The sequence below is a fragment of the Benincasa hispida genome, chromosome 1 (assembly GCF_009727055.1).
Source record: "Benincasa hispida cultivar B227 chromosome 1, ASM972705v1, whole genome shotgun sequence".
NCBI classification, from domain to species: Eukaryota; Viridiplantae; Streptophyta; class Magnoliopsida; order Cucurbitales; family Cucurbitaceae; genus Benincasa; species Benincasa hispida.
This window is the reverse complement of record NC_052349.1, coordinates 67,364,089-67,377,242: the sequence shown is the minus strand read 5'-3', so window position 1 is coordinate 67,377,242 and position 13,154 is coordinate 67,364,089. Positions and strand designations below refer to the sequence as shown.

General features: G+C 32.7%; 1 protein-coding gene across 6 annotated transcripts; it reads right to left on the bottom strand.

The window, feature by feature from the left end:
• Positions 1–2,697: 2,697 nt before the first annotated feature.
• LOC120084370 (aminopeptidase M1-like) lies at positions 2,698–10,470 on the bottom strand. Of its 6 annotated transcripts, none has more exons than XM_039040164.1 (20): positions 10,169–10,469; positions 9,936–10,081; positions 9,036–9,138; positions 8,704–8,890; positions 8,518–8,611; positions 8,378–8,428; positions 8,008–8,161; positions 7,722–7,826; positions 7,513–7,629; positions 7,213–7,326; positions 6,700–6,882; positions 6,263–6,578; positions 5,984–6,105; positions 5,789–5,886; positions 4,914–5,103; positions 4,716–4,830; positions 4,552–4,619; positions 4,387–4,464; positions 3,843–3,920; positions 2,698–3,126 (listed from the first exon to the last, which is right to left on the bottom strand). In XM_039040164.1, exons 1-20 carry the CDS (start codon positions 10,394–10,396, stop codon positions 2,944–2,946), a joined length of 2,730 nt encoding a protein of 909 aa, XP_038896092.1. In that variant the 5' UTR covers positions 10,397–10,469; the 3' UTR covers positions 2,698–2,943. The 6 variants fall into 6 exon arrangements, with proteins under 6 accessions (XP_038896092.1, XP_038896093.1, XP_038896116.1 ...); XM_039040165.1 differs by having other exon boundaries at positions 4,914–5,091; positions 10,169–10,468; XM_039040188.1 differs by lacking the exon at positions 7,213–7,326 and having other exon boundaries at positions 10,169–10,470.
• Between the last annotated feature and the right edge of the window lie 2,684 nt (positions 10,471–13,154).

Genomic DNA, 13,154 nt, shown 5'->3' with positions numbered 1-13,154 from the left:
TATTAAATAAACTAATACATATACCACAGTATATATCAAATTTCCTACCAAAGCTGAAAAAAAGTACATATATATCACAATATATATTAAAAATAGGAAAAAAAAATAAAAAAGTTGAATCGGATCCGCCGTTCGTCTGCTCCAAGTCCGTTGTCGTCCATTTGCTCCAAGGCCGCTATTGTCATTTGTCTTTTTCAAGTCCGCCATCGTTGTTCTTGTCGTCCCGTGCTCATCTCGTCGCTGGATGCAACTTACACGCTGGAAGGAGAAAAGAGAAGGAGGGAAAAGGAGAAAAGAGAGGGAGGAGGAATGTCTTGAAGCATTGAGGGAGAGAATACCTACATGGAGGAGAGAGAGTGTGCGTGGGAAAGAAAGAAATGCATGAGGGAGAGAATTATATATATATATATATATATATATATATAACGTAAGTGAGNATATATAACGTAAGTGAGGGCTATATTTATAAGTGAGGGTTAAATTGTAAATAGCAAGTGGTATTAATGAAAATAGGAAGGCCAATAGGTCTTTTTCATAAAAAATGAAAGGTTCAAGACTTTATCGTAATATGGACCTATTTTTAATGGCTTTGTAGAAATCCCTTTTATTTATTTGTTTGTTTATTAATGATTAATATATAATTCATTTCCTAATTATTTTCATTATTTTTTAGTTCAACAATGGAAATGAAAGTTCAAACATGTATAATGTTAATGGCAAATGGTCAAAGATAGCACGTTTAAATGTTTATCTCACAAATTTAGCATCTTTTTTAAAAACTCGTAAAAATAATTTTTCTCGGTTCATCTCGAACGAGATCGACCACAAGGTTTTAGTTAAAAAAATCACTTTTTTTCAATTTATCGACCATAAGATTATGTGCATCTGAGTGTTAATCCTAAGTAAAATAACACTGAGATTCTATATATTTAACACTGGAATTCATATATTTGAGTTTACTCGTTGGAATCTCGAACATGATTAACCCCGAGATTCTACATATATCCCAAATCTTACCCAATTTTTTGAAAAATTTGATCTTTCCCAAAATTTAAAAATGTTGAATCAATTTGGAAAATCTATTTTGATAATTGGAAGACCCATTTGGAATTTTGGGAATTCATATCATTGTGAAAACATAAGATACATTAAAGATTTGACAAATTACGAAATAGTTTGATATAATATTTAGTAAACATAACCGACTTTGGAGAAATTTTGAAAATAATATAAGATTTGGTATAAGATTTGAGAAGATTACATAAAAAAAGATTAGCAAATCTCGATGTGTAATCATGCAAGATGTATCGAGAAAACCCAAAATAATCGATAACTAAGAAGAAGTTGATTTTTAGCTACTTCTCGTTGGTCGATCTGAGATGGACCAAGAAAAACTATTTTTATGAGTTTTCAAAAAGTATGCTAATTTTTTGTAAAGTAAAAACCTAAACGTATTATTTTTGACAATTTTCCAATGTTAATAGATTTTATTAATTGAATTATGAATAATTTATCCTACATTATATAGAACACAATTAACTAGTTAGGCCCATTCTTAACATGTTTTGAGATAAATTTGAGCATAGAAGGCCAATGTTTGTTCTATGGATATTCACCTTTTAAAATCTAAATTGGAAAATTATTGTTGGAAGATAAAAGATTTAAATATTATTTTCATCTTTGTATTTTTGGCTTTAGTATATTTTAATTCTTGTACTTTCAAAATATTCATTTTGATCCTCATATTTTAAATTTTGGTTTATTTGAATCATTATAATTTCACAATATTCATTTATGTCCTTGTATTTTGAAAAGGTGGTCATTTAGTCCATATATTTTATTTTTTAATTTCATTTTTAAGGTATCAAAATGATGACTTTTTAAAAGTATAGAGACCAATATGAACTTTTAAAAATACAAGAACCAACATAAATCTTTTGAAAAATAGAGAAACCAGAATATATCACGAAGGGCTATTTGGAGGGCCAACATAAGATGGTATATCCCCACATCCTATATCATTGTTTGGAGGCTCATTATACTGTCTCATCGATTTTAATTATTTGTGGGCCTATTTTCGGAACTGTTTTGTATCTCACCATCATTTTCCTTTCATGTATCGTATATCATCTCCATGCATGAACAATCGTTCATACTTGATCAAAATTCTCCAGACATCAGAACTCCCCACATCCTATATCATGTCCCAAACAACCCCTAACATTATTCTTGAAATTACCATGAATTATGAGATTTTTATTCTTGAAAAATGCATAGAAAAGATGAGAGAAAAATATTCTTATAATTCACTGTTAATTTATAAATTAATTTTAGTTGCTTTAGTTGCTATTTATTTATGAGCAGGTGTTCTTTCACCTGGATTGGAGATTCAAATTCCTACACTATCCTTGTACTAAAAAAGACCTACTATCTTTTATTATTATTAAATATCTAATACAAATATTTTTATTAAATTTATTAATTTGAATTATATTTTCATGGGTTAAACCTCTAACATAAAAATCTAACCTTTCATGTTAACTATCCTACCTATCTAAATGCATACATTTATTATTCCAAACAATTAATTCCCACACATTTAACCTTTATATAAACATTTGCCAAAGTGAGTTCACCCACTGATAATTGACACGTACTATATCCCATAAGATCAAAAGTTCAATTCCCAATCTCATATTAAAAACTAAAATGAAAACTTTTACCTATAAAATATATCAATCAAACTATTACCAGAGAGATACTTTATGAATCATACAGTTGACGGTTCTTTTATTTCTATTTACAAGTCAACATTCCAATACTTCCACAACTTAAATTTCAGTCCATGATCCTATATATTCGATAAGTTCGTATGAATATTTAACTCCTTTAGTTTAATTTTTAGATGAGTAATGAACTGAAGAGTGAGTAGATTGTTCAAGATTAACCTTTGGCAGCAAGTTTGTTAATGAGATCAGGTAGAGAATGATCTTGCTTAATGAACTCAACCCACCTCGCCTTGATGCGTACTTGCTCCAGGCTTTGCTTTAGATCCATAGCAACCTTTTCGTGTGGGTGAGTAGCGAAAAACGCTTCTATTTCGTCTGCTTCCTCATTGCTGCAAAACTGACAAGTGGGGAATGCAAATGTGACCCCCAAAAAATCCCAAAACAAGAACCATAAACACTTTAGTTTGGTTAGCGTGTTCGTGTCCGATACATGTCCGATACTTGAACACTTCGACACTTGTTGGACATGTATCAAACACTTATTAGTGCAATAGATATGTTAGACACTACTAGTTGTACAAAGTCAAAATAGGACCAACATCATTTGGTAGACATACATCAAATACTTCTTAGTTCTTATATATACTAAGTCAACACACATATGACAAAAATAATAAAATTTTAATTTAATCATAGAAATAAATAAACTCATTGACTTTTTTCCTTCTTGTTTAAAAATGATATATTTTTTCAAAATGTATGTTTAAAATGCATGTTTTAATAAGTATGTCCTTAGCGTGTTCGTGTCCTAAATTTTTAAAAGATGACATGTCACCATGTCAGTGGTTTATTGTGTGCGTATCTCGTATCCATACCCTTGCTTCTTAAATAATAATTTACAGAGAAAAACTATTGTTTGAAGTTACCAATCCGAATATAGCTTATCTAGTGGATAAGAACCAATTATCATTCTAAATATTTCTGGTTCAATTTCTCACTTCCTAATGAATGAACTCAAATAAAAAAGTTGGAACTTCGACAACACACTGTTAAATTTGTTTTACTGATATGCTCTGTGCCTTCTGAGTTATTCAGAATAGTTTAATAGCTTACCGGAGTGATGAGGTCACGGACGAAGTTAGTTAACAAAAAATTAGCTCCATATTTGTTAAAGATGGGGTCCCAATTCTCCTGCATTTTTGAGCAAGTATACATCACTATGAAACTCAAGAAAGAGAATCTGTTCTCTGTTGTTGAAAATCAGCGATACGGAAAGTCAGAAGAAGAAAATTGTATACGTATACATGTATGCATGTGAAACCTTTGGGGGAAAAATCTTTCTAGTCTTAGACCTATGCAGATTCAGCTTTTCTTATCTAGCAAGAATGTAGAAGACCTAACAAGTAGAAATCAATACTAATTGGAAATGAAATGATATTATAGGGATATGAACATATGACCTCCCGATCTAATACTATGTTAAGTTGATGTCTGATGGGTTATGGTAAATTTAATTATATCGAGAGGTTTGCATCTTTTTGGGGCAGGGCAAGGATTGGGGACCACAATGTTATCACAATTGCAATTTTTACTGCACTTTTGATATGGATGAAGCAAAGAGTGATGGATAAATCTTTACAACTGGGGAATAGCATACCTTAAACCATTTCCATGCTCTGTGACGACCCTGAAAGCTTATTCCCGCAAGCCCATAGACAATGTCTTGCTCTCGAACCTAATGATGACAAGAGAAGTGAAAGTTCTAGAAGTTATGAATGTGACTTTTGTATCGAAGGATCTTACAGATTAAGGTTGGCAATACCTCATCGGACACTAAAAAGTCCAGTGCTTCCACAAGTAAATCTGGGTCTGGACAAGCAGATAAAATTCCTGAATAGGATGGAAAATTTTAGTAATGTGGACAGAGGACAGTGCCTGTCAACAATTATATTATCATAAGCTTCTGAAGGATTGTACGAAACTTACGCAAAATATCTTCTCTATCTTCAGCAGCATCAGCTTCTCTGTAGAGTTGCAAAATGGATTCAAATCCATACCTATTTGAAACGGTGGCTTTCCTTATCACAGCCAAATAAGCAGCCTAAAACAACATCCCCGAATTTGTGATTGCTAAAGATCTCCAAATGGAGAGAAAAAAATCTTGACACAATGAATGGTTGTTACCATCTTCGTGTCAGCTGAAAGAAGAGTGGTCTTTCTATCTCTCATATAAGCTTGAAAACATTGCATTGCTTCCTCGTGAGTTTTATCATCATCAAATGAGGCTAGCGCCCGGTAAAGTCTTCCTCTCAGTATAGCACTGGAATGGTCCTCATCAGGTATTGGTTCCCAACCTAATTTTCTGCAGCAAATACTATTATTATGGATGATTTTGGACCAAATGGCACAAACGACATTTGGCGAGAACACGAGCAACAAAGTTGAGAAGATAGCATGATTTGAATAGAGGGTGACAACTTAGGACCAAAATGGACCAAGGAGAAGTGTTTGACTTGGGCCTTGGCCCAAGCCAGTAGGCCGAGGCCGACCTCACAGAATACCTCTGCATGCCCCAGCCCAAGAGATCTTTGTAGGCCCAAAATATAACTGAAGTGAGGTGCTCGTCCCTCGTAGGCCCTAGCCCAATAAGTCAAAGGAGAAATCTAAAGCAACTCAGAAATCCTAAGGGGAGGGTTTCTAGGTCAACAACACCTATAAATACATCAAGATAGGTCCAAAGGAAGTAAGTTCATTCTAATACTCAAACTTTCTACTTGTTACACGGTTACCTCTTTTATTTACGATGTCACGAGAAGGTCAGATGCATTTTTCCCATCTAAATTTTGACATCAACAACCATCATTGTTGACAATGCAATAATCTGGTTGTATAATTTTGATGATGAATAAAATTGAACAGGGCCTAATATACTGGTTTGGCTAGATAATGAGACATTTGATCCGACCATTAAAAAAAAAATAAAAATTAAAAGGGAGTTTCAGTCATCTAAATGAAGCATAAAGCAAGGCTTCGCAGCACCCTCAGAAGAGAGTTCTTACGTGGCAGGGAACTGGAGGACATTGATGAAAAATTGCTTCAGTTCAAAAACTAAATCAGGAATGGCTTCAGTTGCAATGTTTACGATGGCATTACAGACCTGAAACAAAAAAATTTGAGAAGTCAATGCGAGCAAAAATAGTTGCCTGCAACTGCAAGATACAATTTTAAAGACATGATCATATCTTATTCCTCACATGAATGAGCCTTGAAGTCACAATGCAGTCGAGCTCTTTCCTGTACACATCAATTAACGAAAGCACGGATGATAATGATTGTTGACCAGCCTGACAAAGTGCATATGCATCATCTAAGATGCCTGCAACATAATTCAATTGTTTAACTAACTTTGTGAGTATTTAAATATAAAGTTCTCAGATAAATGAAAAAGGTAGAATCTCAAGATCTATAACGCTTCTCTTAATAAATAAAAAACTGTGGAACTTGTAAATGCAGCATGGTTCTCTGTCACTGACCAAATTTATCTGTTTCTGACAGTACGTTGTTTTCTATTGCCTTCCTCAATTGAGATGCAAGCTTATCATCATATTTTACCCTATAAAAACCACTCTGGCTTATGTTAACTTTGATCCAAAAATTTCCATCCTCTAAGTTTGGTATTGTTTCAGTGGTTGTAGTGGTATTAGCACCAGCAAAATCTTTTGATATATCGACCTCATGAAACTTTGTTTCCAGAAGGAAGTTCTTCTGTTTGTTGTATGAACCAACTGACAAGGTGATTGGGATGATCCATTGGCTATCAGAATGCTGACCAGACAACAAGAAATGTGACTGCAAAATGCAGAACGGTGTCAAGCTTCTAACTTACACACACACATAAAAAGCACTAAAAATCAAACTCCATTGAAGAATCCAAGCTACTTTTCCTTTTAATCAATATCAGTTTTAATACCTGCTCAAATTCCACTGTATTATCTCTGGACTTCACAGAGATAACAGGATATCCCATCTGTTTTGTCCAGGTGTTCATCATTGAGTTTATTTGGGTACCAGATTCCTCGGAAATGACAGCCCATAAATCATCCGTTTTTGCATTTTTCCAAGCGTATCTCTCTATGTACTCACTCAGAGCTTTCTGTTTCACAAAATCACACGTCAAAGAAACAAACTTGTGAAAGTCACTAATTAAGGAAAATTGGTCCTGAAATCTCGCACACAAGAAATACCAAAATGAATTATAGTGGGGAATATTCTTTAATAATATATAAGATCTTGAATGAAGAATTTAGATAATCAATCTTTAAGATTATATTAGATCTTGACGAATAATCATAACAATTTATATAGCTGGTCATTTCAGTGTAGAGTGCAGATGAAAATAGCAGGTCATGATTGTGACTTGTTCCTCAAGGTAAGGATCACGTCAAAATTAAAAAGAAAATTTGAATGTGAACTCATCACTGACTTGAAATTTGTCATCTCCAAGGTATATCTGTAACATCCGAATTATCGTAGATCCTTTCTTATAGCTTATAGCATCAAATTTGTCATCAATTGAACGAGCAGGGTGTATCTCCATCTGTATTGCCAATTCATTAGACATTGCTTTCAGCTCTACTTCCCTTTTAACTAAAATCTCATCGAAAGAAAATACCAGCTAGCGACCATTAGGTAAAAGTATGTCAAATTTCATTCTATAAAACCACTGAGAATAATCTTTTTAAATGTGATGGATGAGGACAGCTAAGATAGATCTTTTACTCACTTCAATTGGATGAGATTCTTCCAATGCATCAATAACTAGGCCGCTAGCAGTCTGTTGGAGAAATTGTGTCCACATTTTCCATTCAGGAAACAATGTATCAATTGCCATATAGCTTACCTACGAGTCGAATATCATAGATGAGGATGATGATATACAAAATATTTTATATTACAATGTAAGCTTGTAAGTACGTAGAAAGCTCAAATTACCCATGTAGCAAACCCCTCGTTCAGCCATAAATCACTCCACCAAGCCATAGTGACCAGATTTCCGAACCAATGGTGTGCCACTTCATGTGCCACACATATACCGAGCTGATAAGAACAAGATTATTGCTTTAGTGTTACTCGCTGTATTTTACTTTACAATTCAAGCATTTGTGTAGGTGAGATGAATGTGATATTTTTTACTTCAGAAAGTTTCATATGAAAACAATGAAGAATGCTAGTAGGCCAAAAATCTAAAACGTATTCAGATAGATATCCGCAAACTTACAACTTGCTTGTTTTCGGCACTAGAATGCAAGGCATCACAGAGCATTAAGTTTTCACGATATATGATCAAACCATTATTCTCCATAGCCCCACCACAAAATTCAGGAACAGCAACCATATCGAGTTTAGGAAGCGGATAACTCATTGAGAAGTACCTAATAGTTTTATAATTACAACCAGAGATCACTAAAAACTAAGATATAATGTAGAATGGGGGTTGGTTCTAGACCAAAATGCTATGTGGGGTAGAGAACAAAGAGTTATATTGATATCCAAAGATGCAAAATTTACATTTTAACACTAGCTTGTTTGAATCAGTCATTAAATGCAAAACGGATTTAGGCAGGCAATTCTATTGTAGAATTTATTACCTCTCAAGTGGAGATAAGTTTGAGAATGGCGAGTAATCTGTCAATAAATTGCTAAGAGCATAGTATAACTAATTATATGGTGACATATACTAGACAGAGAAAGGAATTAAGGAAACAATGTCTGTTGGTAGCATCCTTACTTCGCAAAATAATCGAGGACCTTGATAGCAAGATTTAGGGAATACCTCCCTTCCTCCCTCTTTCCCAAAGGACAGTATACACGAACCTTTATCCCTGGACGAATGGTTTAACATTTATATAACAAAATCTGAACTAACCTCAGATTGTTACAACAAGGAAAAATAAAGCCTCAAGGCATAACAGACCTTCTGCCGTGGTTTCTTCAATATAATCAAACAAACCAATCACAAAAGCCACCACATAGGTTGACATATATGGAGATTCCTCAAAATAAACAGTCTTAATGTCCCCATTGACCTTTTCCTCCAAAACAGGCATGTTGGATAGTGCCATCAACTCTTTTGGTACATCTAATGTAATTTTGAAGCTCGCCTAATCATGGTAAGACAAAGCAAAATTAAAAAGCCAGGATACCCTTACTTAAGAATTCAAACAAAGAAAAGAATTGAAATTCATAAGAAACCCATAAATAGAAAGATTTCAAATCGAGTTCAGTATATCCAATTTATAAAGAAACCTTCAAGGCAGGTTCATCCCAACATGGAAAACACCGCCGTGCGTCCACTGCTTCAAACTGAGTAACTGCCATATTCTTCTTCACACCTCCATCAACATAAGTGCTGGGAAAGATCAAAAGTACAAAGGCACTGTTTATTTTCAAACATATATTGGACAGAAGGTGTTGCTCTTAATGTTTTAAAAAGTTATTGAGGCTTACGCCTTAAAGCTCTCCTTGAGGCAAAACTCTAAATTTTAGCCTCAAGACTTGCATCTTTGTTCAACCATAAGAGGTTTATGCCTTTTGAAAAGGCACTGAAACTTTAAATCTCTACGCCTCTTATAATGATTAGAAAAGTAATAGTGAATAATTATTTAAAATTATGAAGGTTTGAATTGTGACGATTTGAATCAATATTACTTTTTCTATTAACACTTCAAAAAAAATTGAAGGCAAAAATTTATAGTGTAAATCAATTCTATTAATGATAATAATTGTGACGATAAAGATATTCTTTTAGAATTTTTGATTAAGTGAAATTTGTGGTAGTGATTTTCTCGCTCTCTTTTCTTTTTTACATGACTATCATGTTTAAGCATAGGTCATACAAATTCAGAAATTATAAAATATTTTTAATTCACTATTTAAGGCTTATGCGTCACTTCGCCTTGAAGCTTACACCTCACCTCTTAAAGAAGAAGAGCCTCAAAGTCGATTTAACCTTTTAAAACATTGATGGTCTACTCTAGTATTTGACCAAGAATTGAATCAGCATAAGGGAAAACAAATTTATAATTGAAGGATGCATGTATATTCAAAATCAAGCATCAGCAGATGATTCTTTCAACTCTAAGATTGCGATAATAATAATATTAAGAAAAAGTGAATCAGATCCAAGACAGAGGGCCGGGAAAAAACCATTTGTAGAATCCCTTTAAATGGCTGTTGAGAGGAGCAGAAAACTCAATCTCCAAAATTCCTTCCCCAACGCGAAGCATATCATCAAACACCAAAACAAGTATCTCATCTTCCTCATCCAGAATAACATCGGAAGGCTTATATTTCTGCAAATCGATTAAGGCCAAAAAAATAAAACAGCAAAAGTGGGCCTAGTTAGAACAGAATAGTAGGAAATGGAAGGGTTAAATAACCTGGGTGTTGGAGTTGGAGTAGGAAACTCCATGAACGTCGAGCTCCAAAGCATTCAAGACGATGAACTTGGTATCGTGAAGAATGGTGAGAGTAATCTGTACAATTCCTGAGAAAGTGCAGGCTGAGAGATGGGTTTTGAGATGAAGATCGTAGCGGATTGGAATAGCGAAGTTGGGGAGACGGGATTGGGATTTGAATTGATGTAATATCTTCTGCTTCTGTTCCATAACAACCCTGAAACAAGAGTTCAAAATGTTTGTTTGTCAGTGAGAGAAGAAGATAAGTTTTGAAGTAGTGTGTTGTAGTGAAGAAAGAAGTCAATGATATTTGCCTCCATTTTCCGTTGCTGACAGTTACCTCTCGTTTCTTTTCCCTCACCCAAAAGTTGTACACAAATTCCTCGAAAAAAAAAAAAATTTACTAACCTATAATCAAAATTGTCAGGAATGAAACTCTTTTGATCGTGTTTACTACATACAATCATAAGAAAAAATTTATTGGTGTTGTTGACCAAAAATGAAATATAGATGATTACACGAATATCTTTGAGAAATTGATTTATATGATAAAATTACAAAACATATTTTTCAAATATAGCAAAATGTCACTAATATTTTCAAATATAGATGATTACACGAATATCTTTTTCATGGGCAAAATGTTCTACCTTGTGTCAAGCAACATGCTCCATAATAGTCGGTCTTCGTTTAGAAATATCTTTCCTTATTTATTTTCATGAAAGTTTGTAGCTCCATTGTTAATCATGTGGTTAGAGCTTGTAGTCTATTATCATCTAGACTAAGCTATGAGATATTGTATGGTTTGTTTCACACTAGAATGTTCAAGAGTATGTTTGTACTTAAAGGGGACCTAAGTTGTGTTATTTTCTTCATTCTTGTGTGAGAGAAGCTCATACTTAAGAAGAGTCAAATTAAGCTAGTTTGAAGGAATCTCAGACTCTTGCTAAGTGAAAAGTATATTATATTTGTGGAAGTGAGAGGACCTCAAGTTTAGGAGGAAACTAAGAGTTGCTATTCGCGAGTCATTGTAGGCTGTGTTGTAATTACTAAACTTTTTCATGAGTGAAGTTTCTTTCCACTGGACACACTACCCCCCTCTCCTAGAGATAGGTGGCTTTACACTGAATTGGGTTATCAGTCTCTGTTTATTCTTTTATACTATTTACTTTGTTAGTCATCTTGTTATTCAATATGTTATAACATTGAAGAAAAACATATTCAGATTCACTTAATTTTTTCAGTTATCATTTGTTACTATTGCTTAGACCAAATCGTAAAATTGATATCTATAATCTCACTAAAAACGATATACGACCATTTAGGCCATGGCTACTGTTACCAATTCTAACGGTTGAAATATTAGTTGATGACACGTGAGGGCAAATCTAGAAAATCTTTAAAATGCTCCTACAAAAAACTAATGGATCCCACGTAATTCTCAAACGTAATTGGATTGGGTACCATCACCTTCACAATCGAATTATGGATGTGGATTACAGATCTTTTTGTGAGACCCACAGTTTGTTATTATTATAGAATATTAATAAATAACAATGAAACTATTTAAATGGGCTCCACTTTTCTTATTTCCATTAATTGATTTCGTTTACGGAGAAGTAAACATGGCCTAAGTGCAATCTAGACTATGTTGGGTATTTTATTAGGATAGTTGCAGTAACAACAAAGGAAAAAAATTCTAAAAATTGTTAAAGTATCGAATTTACAAAATATAGCAAAAGAGGAAAAAAAAAAAAAAAAAAAAAATATATATATTGGAGCTGATTTTCGTTTTAGTAATATATTTGATATACTTTATATTGGTAGATCGACTAGTTATACAATTGAAATACCAAATTTACCATTCATTATACCAAACTTATTAGTCAACAATGCTTATGCATTTGTTATTTTGAATTCTTATTCATTTGTTTCAAAGTATTATTTTTCTAGTACATCATATCAACATGTAATGGTTAAATTTGTCAACAAGTGCTCATGCATTTTTTATATACAAAAAATAAAGTATATCAGTTGATTGATATTCTAAATATAAAGTATATCAGTATACTTATTGATACACAATTAAGGATAAAGTAGAAGAAAATTTGAAATTACATAGGCTAAATTGGAAGGAACTAAAAATACATGGACCAAAATAGTATTTTAACCTTATAATTTCCTAATGAGTTAAATCAGAAATTAATACCTAAAGTTTGAGATTTGTATCTATTTGGTCCTAAATACTTTTAAAAGCATCTGATGAGTCTCTATGCTTTCAAATTTTTATTTAATAAGTTCCTAAACTTTTAAATAATGCTTAATAAGTCTTATGATATATTCAACTGTTTTAAAAAAATTAATTGATCTATAGAATTTAAATATAAATCTTGTATTTAATAAAACTCTATACTTTCAATATTGTGCATAGAAAATCTTATGAATTTTTAAAAAATTCAAAAGTGCATCAACTAAATTTGTAACTTCAAAAGTTGATAGGAAAAATAGACTCAAACATGACTAAAATTTTAATATAACCTACTTTCCTCATGTTGTGTTTTATTCGTTTTGAAATTTTTTGGCTAAGTCAACCCTCCAGTTATATTCAGCTAATTCAATTTTGATTGTTCCATTTGGAGGTCTGAAATTTTAATAACCCGATTACATCAATTTGGGTACTAAAATATGTGTTACAATTTTTACCTCAATTTAATTACTACTAATCTGCCCCCTAAATGTAAACCAAAAAAATCTTCATAAACTTGTTAATTTTCGTAAATTGCAACTTAGAATTTAGTTCTACTGCCATTTTACTCGAAAATTTTATCAATTTTGATGTCCTACGTATAATTTATAATTTAGTGAACAAATAAGAGAAATTTTTAACTATAAGGACATATTAGAGACTTAAGATTATAATACATTTTCAAAGCGTTAGGTTAAAATTGCAATATTCACCTAAGTTTAC